The 12,029-nt window shown below is 53.5% G+C and overlaps 4 protein-coding genes across 4 annotated transcripts in view; 1 reads left to right on the top strand and 3 right to left on the bottom strand.

The window, feature by feature from the left end:
- The window catches only part of GUITHDRAFT_104379 (hypothetical protein), a gene marked incomplete at both ends in the record, with an annotated part of 2,183 nt that extends 815 nt beyond the window's left edge, over nucleotides 1-1,368 (bottom strand). Inside the window, 9 exons of the mRNA XM_005836906.1 lie at nucleotides 166-225; nucleotides 345-426; nucleotides 475-564; nucleotides 613-698; nucleotides 744-827; nucleotides 877-948; nucleotides 998-1,030; nucleotides 1,168-1,212; nucleotides 1,345-1,368. Coding sequence (XP_005836963.1) covers nucleotides 166-225; nucleotides 345-426; nucleotides 475-564; nucleotides 613-698; nucleotides 744-827; nucleotides 877-948; nucleotides 998-1,030; nucleotides 1,168-1,212; nucleotides 1,345-1,368 — 576 coding nt within the window. The remainder of the gene's footprint in view (nucleotides 1-165; nucleotides 226-344; nucleotides 427-474; nucleotides 565-612; nucleotides 699-743; nucleotides 828-876; nucleotides 949-997; nucleotides 1,031-1,167; nucleotides 1,213-1,344) is intronic.
- An 888-nt stretch (nucleotides 1,369-2,256) lies between these two features.
- On the top strand, nucleotides 2,257-3,323 carry GUITHDRAFT_151351 (hypothetical protein; the record flags this gene model as incomplete). Its single annotated transcript, XM_005836905.1, has 6 exons — nucleotides 2,257-2,399; nucleotides 2,444-2,558; nucleotides 2,613-2,665; nucleotides 2,711-2,886; nucleotides 2,994-3,078; nucleotides 3,125-3,323. Coding segments are annotated over exons 1-6 (576 nt in total), but the record flags the coding sequence as incomplete, so codon positions are not given.
- A 483-nt stretch (nucleotides 3,324-3,806) lies between these two features.
- Nucleotides 3,807-6,159, bottom strand: GUITHDRAFT_161993 (hypothetical protein). The gene is made up of 20 exons (XM_005836904.1): nucleotides 6,043-6,159; nucleotides 5,953-5,993; nucleotides 5,802-5,903; nucleotides 5,702-5,755; nucleotides 5,532-5,639; nucleotides 5,426-5,479; nucleotides 5,332-5,373; nucleotides 5,212-5,280; nucleotides 5,104-5,163; nucleotides 4,990-5,038; nucleotides 4,880-4,941; nucleotides 4,773-4,832; nucleotides 4,673-4,720; nucleotides 4,558-4,625; nucleotides 4,440-4,509; nucleotides 4,345-4,388; nucleotides 4,243-4,288; nucleotides 4,138-4,188; nucleotides 4,024-4,092; nucleotides 3,807-3,974 (listed from the first exon to the last, which is right to left on the bottom strand). Exons 1-20 carry the CDS (start codon nucleotides 6,110-6,112, stop codon nucleotides 3,885-3,887), a joined length of 1,257 nt encoding a protein of 418 aa, XP_005836961.1. The 5' UTR covers nucleotides 6,113-6,159; the 3' UTR covers nucleotides 3,807-3,884.
- A 1,967-nt stretch (nucleotides 6,160-8,126) lies between these two features.
- GUITHDRAFT_135661 (hypothetical protein) lies at nucleotides 8,127-11,458 on the bottom strand (the record flags this gene model as incomplete). The annotated part of the gene is made up of 16 exons (XM_005836903.1): nucleotides 8,127-8,378; nucleotides 8,518-8,584; nucleotides 8,635-8,676; nucleotides 8,728-8,806; nucleotides 8,893-8,944; nucleotides 8,987-9,223; nucleotides 9,284-10,004; nucleotides 10,122-10,418; nucleotides 10,475-10,562; nucleotides 10,617-10,686; nucleotides 10,734-10,875; nucleotides 10,898-10,972; nucleotides 11,014-11,078; nucleotides 11,194-11,247; nucleotides 11,337-11,367; nucleotides 11,418-11,458. The coding sequence occupies 16 exons, from the start codon at nucleotides 11,456-11,458 to the stop codon at nucleotides 8,127-8,129; spliced, it is 2,313 nt and encodes a 770-aa protein (XP_005836960.1).
- Between the last annotated feature and the right edge of the window lie 571 nt (nucleotides 11,459-12,029).

The following is a 12,029-nucleotide window of genomic DNA, read 5'->3' as shown; positions in this document are numbered from 1 at the left end:
CCTCCTCCTCCTCCTCCTCCTCCCTCCTCCTCCTCCTCCTCCTCCTCCTCCTCCCTCCTCCTCCTCCTCCTCCTCCTCCTCCTCCCTCCTCCTCCTCCTCCTCCTCCTCCTCCTCCTCCTCCTCCTCCTTCTCCTCCTTCCTCCTCCTCCTCCTCCTCTTCCTACCCTGAGTCGTGCGCCCACTTGCATGTGGAGATCCTGTCTCATGTTGTCGAGACCTCCAGCCTGATGGAGCATCAGCAAAAGAAGCAAGTATGAGAGCGAGAGGAGCAACAGCAAGAGCAAGAGAAGCAAGGGCAAGTGCACGAGTAAGAACAAGAGCGAGCGAACACTGCTCTACTCACCCATAGAAACGCCTTGATTGCATCATCATTGTGTTGAATCAGCGCTGAGATGGCAGAGATAGCCTTCACCCGCTCAGTCTCCCTGAGTCTCCAGCTCAACTCTCCCTCTCCCTCTCCTCCCCTCCCTCACCCCACAGCGTCGTCTTCCCCCCCAACCCTCCCCGAGTGCAGGTCCAGCAGCAGCTTCAGAGCGTCCCTCTCGAACGCCCAGGCCTGACATCTGCGTCCTCGTCATCCTCCCTGCCTTCTCCTCCCTCACGTCGCTCACGGCGGGTTGTCCTTCACGCAGAGGGCCACCAGCTCCGCCGCAAGGCTGCGGATGCTCCCGTGCTTCGAGCTCCCTAGGAGGTCGATCTAGAGCGAGCCAGTCACGACAGGATGAGGGGCAGGGCGAGGTACCGTAGGAAACAAACCGTTGGCGAACGAGTGCAAGGCTACAGCATAGTCGATCTTGTCGCATCTGTCCACCAGCTCCTCTAGCGCCTTAGCAGAGCCGTCAGCCGCCCCCCCTCTCCCCCTCTAGGTTTCTTACAGTCTCCTTCGCCCTCACTTGCTCGATCGTGTCCTCAGGGTCTGACAGTGCGGCAACGAGCTCTTTCATGGTCTGCTCCGCTCGTTAGCTCGTAAGGCTCCACCCGTCTTCAGCGTCAGACCTTGGACTCGTCCTCCACCATCGAAGACATCACCTACGGGAGAGCTTAGCGATAAGGCCTCGTAGCCGTTGACGGACACCTTGTCGAGAAACTCCCGTTTCTGTGCGAGGTGGGGGGGAGGGTGGGCAGCAACGTCAGAGCAGGAGAGCAGCAGGCGAGACCGGTCGTACCTCTTTGTCCATCTCCGAGACCTCGGTAGATGATATCCCGTCCGTCTGACGACAAGAGTAAGGAGGACAATGTGGAGCAGAAAAGTGATTGCCTGCGATAGAGACCATTTCAAGATGGCCTGAGGCGAGCAAAACAATATCAGAGATGGGTCGGGAGCGTCGTCCAAGGTAAAATACCTTGTACATTGGATTATCCGCCATGTTTCTTCGCTCTTGCAGAAATGTTTTCTTAGTTTTCCTGATTGAGATTTGAAAGGTCATGACAGGATCTGAGAACTCATTGTTCTCTTCAGGGTTCATTTCCTTCCCCCTTTCCTTCCCCCCAACTCATCCTCCTCTCTCATCCTCGCATCTTCTCTCTCCCTCTCTCCTTCGCAACTTTCCTCGTCGTCTTATACCCTTCCTCTCCTCTCTCCCCTCTCCTCCTCCTTCTCCTCCTCCTATCTCCGGCTCCCCTGCGCTCTCCCTCCGATCTCGACGCCATCGTGAACTTCTAGAAACTGTGCTCAAAGCCCTCTTCCCCGCTCATTCCCCTTCACTTGATTCATACTGGGGCGGGCCAGGATAGCATGTTGCGGGCCTCATCCCCAGTTCGCGTTGTCGATGACCTTCATCTTGGGTGCTTACATAAAACACTACCCGTGGTTTTCACTAATGATCACCCCTCTTTTTCAACAAATCATTGTGTACCCCACCCTCAAAAACAAGACCTCAGGCACCCTGACCGACCTGGCAAGTAAAATGTTGCAGTGCGTTTTACAGTGAGAGCATGCAGAAGAGCGAAGAGGAAGTGGGTGGGAGGAGGGAGAGGAGGAGAGGAGCTGGTGGCAGGGGGAGGGAAGAGGAAGGGGGGGGGGGGGGGGGGGCGAGAGCAAGTCAGCGAGGGCAGAGAGCGCAGAGAGCGCAGAGAGCGCAGAGAGCGCAGTGCAGGGGAGAGCATGGAAATGAGGGTAGGGAGTGGAAAAGTATTAGACAAGAGGTCAAGTAAGTGCTTTTGGGAGCAAACTCTAGAGGAGACTGAAAGGATTAGATCATTCCTGTGCTTTTGTGACCCTTGTTCTGATTATTATCATTTTGTTTGAGATGTGTAGCAGAAAGCGTGGGAAGATGAAGGTTTCATAGATAATCGTCGCTGCTGTCATCGACCAACCTTCCACCATGCTACGGTCGATAGCGCTCGCCATGCTCTGTTTGCGATCATGCGACTGCTTTGTGGTCCACCCTCCATGGAGGTGAATCCTCTCTCGCTCAGCAAAGAACCTGAGATCGGCTGCAGTCGCGTGACGATGGGACGACCGACGAGCCATCGTAGACCAGGCTTATGCATGAACAATAGAGCGACGGAGTTTGCCTCCTCTAGGCTTCGAACTTTGTTCAACCAGCTCGAAGAGGTGGAGCATCATGAGGGCGATGGCGCGGCTCTTGTTCTAACCCCCCACCTGCAGGATGGTAAGAGTGCGGTGAGTCTGCCCGAGTTTGAGAAGCTGCGCGTACAGAGGTGCCCTGCTGATGCGGGTCGACCTCCTCCTCACTTGGTCGGCAGCATGGTGAAAAGATGTGTCGATCAGAGCGACGCGGGACAGGACATCCCTCCCCTCTCCTTGTCTGCCTTGCAAGAGAACAGCTGCTGGGCGCTCGCTGGGCGGTGGAAGATGATTTTCGCTCCCTTGGAGCAGATGAAGTTCTGGAACTTCTATCCGAGCTTTCAGTTGTTTCTAGGTGATGCTGCTAAGGGTTTGTTTGTGTGTGTGTGTGTGGGAGGGGTGGGGGGGGGAAGGCGGGAGGGGGGGATGGCCCTGACTTTATCGACGTGCCCGGGCCTGCAGATGTCGACTTGAAGAACTCAAACATCGATTTCAACTTGGAATTCGGCCCCGGTCTTCTCCTGCAGGGACTCAAGTGCAGCGCTCGGTATGCGACGCCATGTTCCTGGAGGTTCTGCTCACCCCCACTGAAGGTCTCAGCGGGGTGACAAACGGTTCCTCCTCTCCTACGCGTTCTGGAGGATCGCCATCTGCTTCGCTGGGGTTTGGTTGAGGTTCCCAGTCCCAAACATGTTGGCAAAGGAGGGGAAGTTGCTGGCCTCGTACTTCGATGGAGACCTCTGGATGGAGGACAATGGCAAGGGTGACTTCTACGTCTTCCGGTACATTGGGCCTGTACCGGAAGCAGAGGAGCGAACGGTAGACACCTTGCAGGTAGCGGCGGAAGAAGTGAAGGGATGAAGCTGACAGGTGGTGACAGGAGCGGGAGACACGATGGGGGTCGTTGATGGGACGAGCAAGGAGAGCATGGCAGGTCAGCTGGAGATGCTTGTTCTCCTCTCTGTCGTCGCTCTCAACCTCGTCCTCGTCACTCCTTTGCTGGTAAGTGCTCAGAACGTTTCTCTTTGCAGACTGACAATCCGGTTGAACCAACCAGCTCGTTGCTTCGGTTGCCTACCTCCTCTTGAACGTCCTCAGCATGTTCAGTCAACAGGTCACGCCCCACGTTTCAGTCTCATTACGCTCATGTCTCGTTCAGGACCGCCAGTCTAACAAGGAGTCTCGTTGGCGGGTAGTATGACCACAGCTCGAGCGCCTGGTATGACCCCTGCTTCGATATCCAAAACCAGGAGACCGGTCATAAGGTAGCTATGTCGATTGAGAAAGAGAATTTAAAAGAAGAAATTGATGAAATCTGTGGTCCCCACCCTCGTGAAATTACAAAACTGCCATTTACATGATGATGCACTTCTTCTTCTTGGTGTCTTGTAGTTGCTGCTGTAGCTCTTCCAGTTTGTCGACCAGCTCCGAAGCCGAGGGCCTCTAACGGCAGGATGTGAGCGAGAGGTTGCGATACGTCAGACAAACTCACGAGGTTCGGCTCCTTGTGCCAGCTCTGCTCGATCAAGGAAGCAAACTCATTCCCAGCCACTTGGATGATCTGAACTAACGGTAAGAGGACGAGCGGGTCTGCGGCGAGACTTACCGGCTCGAGATTTGGGCGGAGGTCATTCTTTGATGCCTTTTCTGCCACCACCTGTGCCATGTACGGTCAGTCATAGCGACAGAGCAAGAGCAACCCAGGTCTTACTTGTGCCGGGACTTTGTCGAATGGTCTCTCACCAAGAGTGATGTACCTGGACACACCATTCATCAGCAAAGGACTGAAAAGAAACTCGTGTAGGCTAGTTACCACATAATGAAGCCGCAGGAATAGATGTCGACTTTCTCGTCATACTAGCATTCAAATTTCAGAGGGAAGTTTGCGACATTTTCTGTGTTGTTCACCTGTGGATTGTCAAGAAAGACTTCGGGTGCCATGTAACGCATTGATCCCGTCTTCCCCGTCATCCTGTACCTGCAGTTGGAAGTCAATATCCTGATGTTGAAGAGCTTTTTTCCTCACGTTCCAGCAACTTTCTGCAAATCTTTTAACTTGCTCAGACCAAAATCCCCAACTTTTAGGTGGCAGTCCTAGATGCATGACGTGAGATACATCGGTTCGATTCAAACTTTCCAACCTCGTTCAGAAGCAAGTTTGCAGGTTTCAAATCCCGGTGAATTACAACCTAGTTCCTTTGAGTCAGAACTTGATCCGAGCACTTGATCCCAGGTCCTCACAGGATTGCAATTGTGCAGGAAGCACAAAGCTCTTGCAAGCTCCATCGACCATCTCAGCACCTGCGCCATGTCACTTGCAAGCACCTGGCATCGCCTAGTAGACAGACCTGTTTTGGAGGGGGCTGCCATGGCTTTCCACCACGCTCCTTCCTCTTGCTGGCTAAATAGTCTGAAAACAACCTGATCAATACCCCACCAGAACTTCTTCGATTTTCACCTTCTAGATTTCCTCCCGACAAGTACTCATTGAGAATTATAAGTGGTTCCTGAGAAGTTGCAGTCAAGCATATCCTGCGAAAACCACTGCTCCTGGTCACTTGTTGAATCTTACCTTGATAGTACAGGCTCCTAAGAACATGACCAAATTGGGATGCCTTAATCGAGACAAAACCTGATGATAGATGTGAGAAACATCTCTAAAAACGCAGCAGACTCGTACAGAAATCTCGTTGATCAGGTCTGCTCTTGCGACCGCTCCATCCATGGTTGATCCGTGATCACTCTCAGTCTAGACGATCGTTACTCTTCCTCTCGAGTGAGCAACTATCATTTTCGACACCTTCAACATCTTTGCGACAACGTCCAATCCACGCCAGTGCGCCTATCAGCGCAAGTCACAGATTCTATCACGAACCAACTGGTTGAGGAATTACATAATAAATAACTCCACCGTCTCCTTCCCCTAGCTTTGCATTGAGCTGAATTTCCTGCCCATGAATGAGTACTGCACTGAGACATTGTACATAGATCGATTCTAACCGAACGAGGCAGCTCCCACTGTTCGGCTCTTGACCGCACATGTATGGGTTGTTGGCTGTAATGATTCAAGATCTCGGCCGATGTTGACTTTTTCATTCCTGGACCAACCTGCATTGGCCCCGTCAGAATGTCCGACAAGACTCTCTCACGCCAAGACAGCATGCATGTACCGGATCACTCATGTTCTTCAAGTGAGCACTTGCAAGCTGCTTCATCTCTTCATCCTGGCCCTTCAGTCAGAAACCTGACACTTCCTTCGCCTTGAATAACCTCATCAAGAGAGAGATGGCTATCATCCTTCTTTCTAGAGGGCTCGCTATCAGTCGTGTCTTCTCCCTCTGTCTTAACGTTCGATCGTTGACTTTCACTCATCTGCCGACAACATGCTCAATAAAGTTCAAAGGTCCCGAGATACTTGTACCGTCTTGATGGAGATATCTAAAGACAACTTTGATGATTTTGCTGAGAGACAGATGTCATGACGATATATGAAAGGATGTCGCAAACATACATGAAGAGGTCGGAGAACAGTTCTTGCTTCCCACTGTTACAATCGAGATGGGCTCCGTGTCAGCACCCATAGCAGTGCATCAATCGGGCGGCAACTCTGTCCTTGAAATGCTTGTCTATTACCAAATGGGATCAGGACAAGACAAAGGGAGCTCTCAAAAGGATATCGCAAATAGCTTCTAAAGTGGGCTGTTAAGCCCCAATCGCCACACACTTATCGAAATATGCGAAAGGCTCCATAGCGAAGTGCGACAACTATGACCCAAACACAGCAAGCAGCACGAGGAGATGAAAATGATAATTTCGACCATGTTCACAAGATCAATGATTCCCCTGAGCCCACACTATCAATGCTCAGCTCAAATTCAGCATTCAGGCCCGCAAGGCAATGAGGGTCAGATCATAACAAAAGGAAAAACAGGGTTTTGTGTCCGTTCACCATGGCATGTCAGCATAAGACGGAGGAGAACGCAGATGTGGATAAGTAACGGAACGTGAAGTGTGGGGGTCAGAGGAGGAGGTGCGAAGAAAGAAAGCGGTTGTGCTAACTCCGCCGCCGCCATCATGCCCGACAGGGTCTCGAGCGGGGGGTTAAAGGAACAGGATGGCACCACCCCTGTAGTTCCCAGAAGACATGTTAAAAGGGTGGGTAGTTTTATATGGAAGGGTGTGCTCGGAGGTTGGGTAGGGTTGATAAGAGACTGGAAACTTCGATGGGGTAGGGTACCAAAATGCCAGGATGCAGCCGCATATCTCCGAGATTTTAGCATATACAGTTGGGTGGGGTTATGATAGTAGGGGGTAGGGGGTGTATCGTAAGGGATCAGAAGGGCTATTGGAGGGGTGGTCAGGGAAGGGAGGTGATAGCTGGGCGCATTTGACGGCTAGGGGTAAGGGGTGGGGTATGGGAAGCAAGAGGGTGATGAATGGGGTCCCAATTCATGGGTTAAACTAGGGGTGAGGAGGGGGTGGGGTGGTTGGATGGGGGCTCTATTTGCACTTTTTTGTGTATGGGCGGAGGTATTTTAAAAAGAGGGGCTGCTAAATTATTTTTAAAATCAATATGCTACGGAGACCATAAAACTTGATTTAAGTTTGAACGATCAAGTTATGTTCTCGTACATTTGATGTAAAAGGGGTACAATTGGAGGTTCTTCCCAAAACTGATCAAAATAGATATATATAGTGTACTGCAAGAGGAATATGGTATTTATTTTGTATTGAGAATACCTGTCCTATTAATATATTATGAAATACAAGTATGTATAATGAAGTTGCGTGATCTTTAAAGTTGTTTTTATATCAGGCAAACTGGGATCTGGAAAGATATTTTTTCGAGCTGCTATCTGACCAAACCAGATTGATAGGAGATCTTTTGAGACTGGAAATATCCCGAGATAAATGGTTGCATCGATAAGTACATCCTTTAGGTAGTACGTACTCGAAAAAGTATATTTTCGACCGGGTCTGACCTTTGTCCGGGTACTTTCTGGGGGGTAACCCGGAGGCCAATTAAAACAAAACTATGATTAAAAGTCTTTTTTAAAAAAGAATTGAGACTTTACAACCGGGGCCGATCATGGCAAGTTTTCAAACTTCATGCCAAACTTTGGCAAGCAAAGTTCGAGTTCGGCGACCCGGGCCGCCGCGACTGCCCGGGCCGGCAGGCGAACCACCCGGTGACTGATCACTCTCGCCCAGCCGCCCGGCGATGTCACTCAGTGACCCGAACACTGATATGATTCAACCGTCGGACCGGCGTCGGTCTCAGTGCGGCCGGGCCCCGGGGTGGTCCGGTCCCCGACCGCGGCAGGCCCCACGGTAGTATTTGGCCCGGCTGTTCAACGGTTGGCAGCGACCTCAGACGGTCCCGGTCTGTTGCCGGCCGGCGGCTGCCGCCGCTGGCCGCCGCGAGCAGTCGCTGCAGCCGCACGGTAGTCGATCCTAAGTTGACTCAGATTTCAGGCTTCAATGCTGACTGGTGAGCCTGGCAAGTTGGGATCAAGTGGACTGGCGGTACTACGGTAACCCATCAGTGCGGCACCGCCCGGCCGCCGCGGCCTGTCAGCTGAGATCGCTGGGAGGCTACGAGCGACCGTGTGGCTGCTGCGGCAGAACTTCAGACACGTCAGGAGGGCGGCCGGAGAGCTCGACCTTCTTCCTGCCGGCATGATGGTCCTCCGCTTGCTGGATCTCTTCAATGTCTTGACTTGAACTTCGATCTGGTGACTTGAGCGATGCTGCCTCCTTCCACAGCCTGACGAGCCGGTCGGAGGAGCTCGCTGGGACTGCCCGAGGCCTCGAGCAGAACTCTTGGAAGGCCTTCTTGCTGTGGAGCTGAGCACGCGGAGAGGAGAGAAGTCAGGAGAAAGATTGCGGATAGAGCAAGCAACATCTGTCATGGGATAGTAGACAACAGGAAGGAAGGACTAGGATGGAGATGGGGCGATCAGAGTGATGGCGCTCTCTGTCTTACCAACGGGAGGTCAGTGAGCGGCTCCTCGGAGGTTCGACGTTGAGATCTTGGAGGGAGCAGGTGAGGGCTGAAGGATGTCAGCACGCGGGAAGGGGTAGGAGGAGGCAAGCTGATCACCCCGTCCTTGGAGGGCTTCTATCCTCAAACACGAGATCCGCCCTGCAAGGCCGTGCCAAGTCAGAGGGGCAGGGGGAGCAAGGAAGCTTTCACGTCTCTGAATGGTTATCTTGAGGGCCGGGGTATTTAATCTTCATCGCTCCTCCGTTGAGCGGGATCACCAGCTCGTCTTCTGAGCTCCAACAGTCACTGCATCCTCTCCTCCCCCCTCCACTCCTCCTCTCCACTCCATCTTTCCTCTCCCTCTCTCGAACTCACCAGACTTGCTTCGCCGTGGGGCGAGGGAGCTCGAAGGGGGTTGGCCGTGCGACTGGAAAGCATCAGGAGGAAGGGAGGAGGGAGGAGGACTCACTTCATGGCTTCTCCTGTGAGTGTCTGGAGTTCGCGGGCTGTGCTTGATGGCCTCGGAGTTTCTCTTGGGTACGTGCAGATCCGGCAGCTGGGAAACACCGAGCAGTGAGTGAGAGGACAGAGGAGGAGGAGGGGAGATTGCCAGGAGGTGGAGGCTGCTCTCGATGGAGGCCATGGAATTTGACAGGCTTGCAAGCATGCGGCCTTGCTGGAGGGTGACTTTGCGCAGCTCGCCGACCTGAGAATGCAAGAGTCGGAGGAGTTAGGAGGAGAAAGAGAAGGAGCATGAGGGAGAAACCTGGTCCGATAGTGTTGAAAGTGCAGCAAGGTAGTCACGATGGTTCAGCTCGGATTTGTCTTGCATGGCCCCACTGTCATTCGCTCCTCTGCCTCCTCTGCCTCCCTCTCCTGCTCCTGTCAGAGCAGAAGTTGTAACATCCTCCGGATCGTTCGTTTCCGAATCCTGACTCCCCCTCCGCTTCCCTGCCTGGGAAACCTTCTCCTTTAGACTCGTTCCTTTCTGCTGCTGGTATGCGAGCATGAGCGCGTTGGCGATGTTCGAGGAGTTCCTCTCCATGCTCCCGCGTCTCTTCGCAGTATCTGGTTGCTCCGTGCTCTCTCCAACCTCATGATATCCCACTTGATTCTTGAAGCGCCTCAGCTTCTGCTGCGCCTCCATCAGCTGGCAGAAGAGGTTCTCCATCCTCTCGCGGTCTTCGTCCTCCAGGTCCAGCAGCCGGCGCATCGACATCTCGTTGTCCGGATTGAACCACAGCATCCGCGTGCGTCCCCTCCACCACAGCTGAATCATCTTGGCAGCCACGATGATGACTTGGCTCTGCTTCTTGTCCCCGTCCAGCGTGCGCATGAGCTTCGTCTCCTGCGGGTTGAGCGTCATACTCCTAGAGAAGGTGGCGGTCATGATCGAGATCAGAATGGGCCCCGCGGTCATACACAGCATCCCCCCGAATCTCCCAAAGTGAGTGTGGGGAACAACATCTCCGTATCCCGTTGTGGTGCTGCAGTGAAACGTTCACCAGGAGCAGAATCAAGGAGCAGGATCAAGGAGCAGGATCAAGGAGCAGGATCAAGGAGCAGGAGCAGGGACAGCAGCAGCAGCAGTAGCATTGAATCACCTTGTTACCATGACAAGCCAGAGCTGATCCCAGACGTAGACGCTGAAAAGGTTCCCGGGAGTGTTCTCGGAGATCCTGATGATCCATGTTGCAGCGAAGATGAGAACGGCCCAGCAGGTGCCGATGAGGTACATAGGTTGACGAGTGAGAGCGATCTTGATCGCCAGGACAGGCTGCGACAAGCTGGGGTCGTTCATCTGCTTGATAGCGTTTTCGTTGCGGATGATAAGCGAGGAGTCGAGGCTGAGGTACTTGGTGAGCAGCTTGAGCTTGATCAGCATGAAGATGTGGTACACGCTGCGAGGGAAGAGATGAGCCGGGAGGAGGGAGCGACACGATGAGCAGCATCGAACCGGATCAGCATGGCAGCGGAGGTCAGCGATTCTACACGGTAGACAGGCTGTATTCCCAGCTGCTCAATCGTCCACATCCTGGAGTACCCTGAGTGAATGTCAGACTGCCGGGTCCCGAGCAGGGGATGCCGGAGGGGAAAACCTGGAAGGGGGTGAATCATGTTGAGAGGAAACAACAAGGTCCATGTGAGCAGGTTCGATCTCACGATTCGCTGCAGTACATCAGGAGACGAGACGGCAGGCGGGTGTCACGGGAGACCTTGAGCCGCTGGAAGCACGTCTGCCTCACGCTTCGGCTGTCGGCCAGCAGCCGGTGATCTCTGTCGATCAACCTCTGCTGGGCGTCCTCGCTCTCCAGCGCCAGCTCCATCTGCTGCCTGCATGGACCCTTAGCTGCCGTGCTGCACTGTTCGTCTCCATCACCACATGAAGAAGAGCATGATGATGGTGCTGATTGTGATCCCGGCCTTGAGCAGGTTGACAAAGGGTCCCTCGCACCTACAGCATGTCAGTCTTGTTCTAGGAGAGATCCTCAGGACCTCTCTTCCATGGGCCTTCGCATACAAGTCTCCCTTACGATGACCGATGTGAAGAGTCCTACCAGCTAAGGGAAGCGTTACACAACTATCAGGCGAGCAGGAGGGTGTATGCTCGACAGACCGCAAGGACGGTGATATATCGTTGTTTGACATACATGCCTAACATGAGCGTGAGAGCACCTTCACAAGCTCGTGCGCCCTCACGAGAGTCGACTTCTCGGATCCACTCGAGGTCTTCAGCATCGTGTTGTATCTAACGCTTCGGGTGAGCCTCTCGTCCCTCATGCTGCCCCGCCCTTCGCCTCCTCTTGCTGTCTGCTCACCTTCAGGTTTTCATCCATCTTGCGCATAATCCTGCGAAGCTGATCACAGACGATCAAGACGCGACATGAAGTGTACTCAACCTGCTCTCGCGGACTCCGCTGTTTGATGTCATGAATGACATCTTTTCGGTGTTCTAGATGTGTGATATGCTATCATCCGCATCATTTCAGCGCAGAGCAGCATATTAGCAGCATAGGATGACGATAGCTCACAAGTCAAGGGTAGGAGAATTCGTCGCCTAGTAGTCTGTTGCGCTCCAAACTCTCAGGCGGTCGGAGAGGCGGAAATCAAAGAGACGACGGCAGGAACAAGCTCTCTTGGAGGTGCAATCAATCAATCTGTATCATCACCACAAGTCAGAAGACCTCTCAGCGTCAGCACAGCTATCAGATGCGAGGTTTATTTTGTCCAGAGCAAACATGTCGTACCAGTACCATTGTTGACTTCACCTTCCCTTCTCCCTCCTCTGCTCTCCTCTCCAGTCCTGGCCTCGCCTCTCAACTTGTCGCCATCTTCTTCTTGCTATCTACTCCCTCCCCCGTCTCCCCCTCTCCCTCCTCTCCCTCGTCTCCTCCTTCCGCCTCCCTTGCCCAACCTGCATCGTCGGGGCGCGGACGGACCCTCCGGTCACGCGATTGACAACCACACATTCCCCCCCTTGCCTCTACCCCACCCCACTCTTTCCCACACGA

This window comes from Guillardia theta (assembly GCF_000315625.1).
Source record: "Guillardia theta CCMP2712 unplaced genomic scaffold GUITHscaffold_16, whole genome shotgun sequence".
In the NCBI taxonomy this organism is placed as follows: Eukaryota; class Cryptophyceae; order Pyrenomonadales; family Geminigeraceae; genus Guillardia; species Guillardia theta.
Note: the sequence above shows the minus strand (reverse complement) of the source record. Positions and strands in the feature narration are given on the sequence as shown.

Excerpts from the sequence above, each read along its gene's own strand:
- GUITHDRAFT_161993 (XM_005836904.1), bottom strand. The coding sequence starts at position 6,112 with ATGGGTGCTGACACGGAGCCCATCTCGATTGTAACAGTGGGAAGCAAG. Across the intron at positions 5,756-5,801 it reads GCCATCTCTCTCTTGATGAG|GATGAAGAGATGAAGCAGCT; the intron begins GTTATTCAAGGC and ends CTGAAGGGCCAG. Across the intron at positions 5,374-5,425 it reads ACGGTGGAGTTATTTATTAT|GCGCACTGGCGTGGATTGGA; the intron begins GTAATTCCTCAA and ends TTGCGCTGATAG.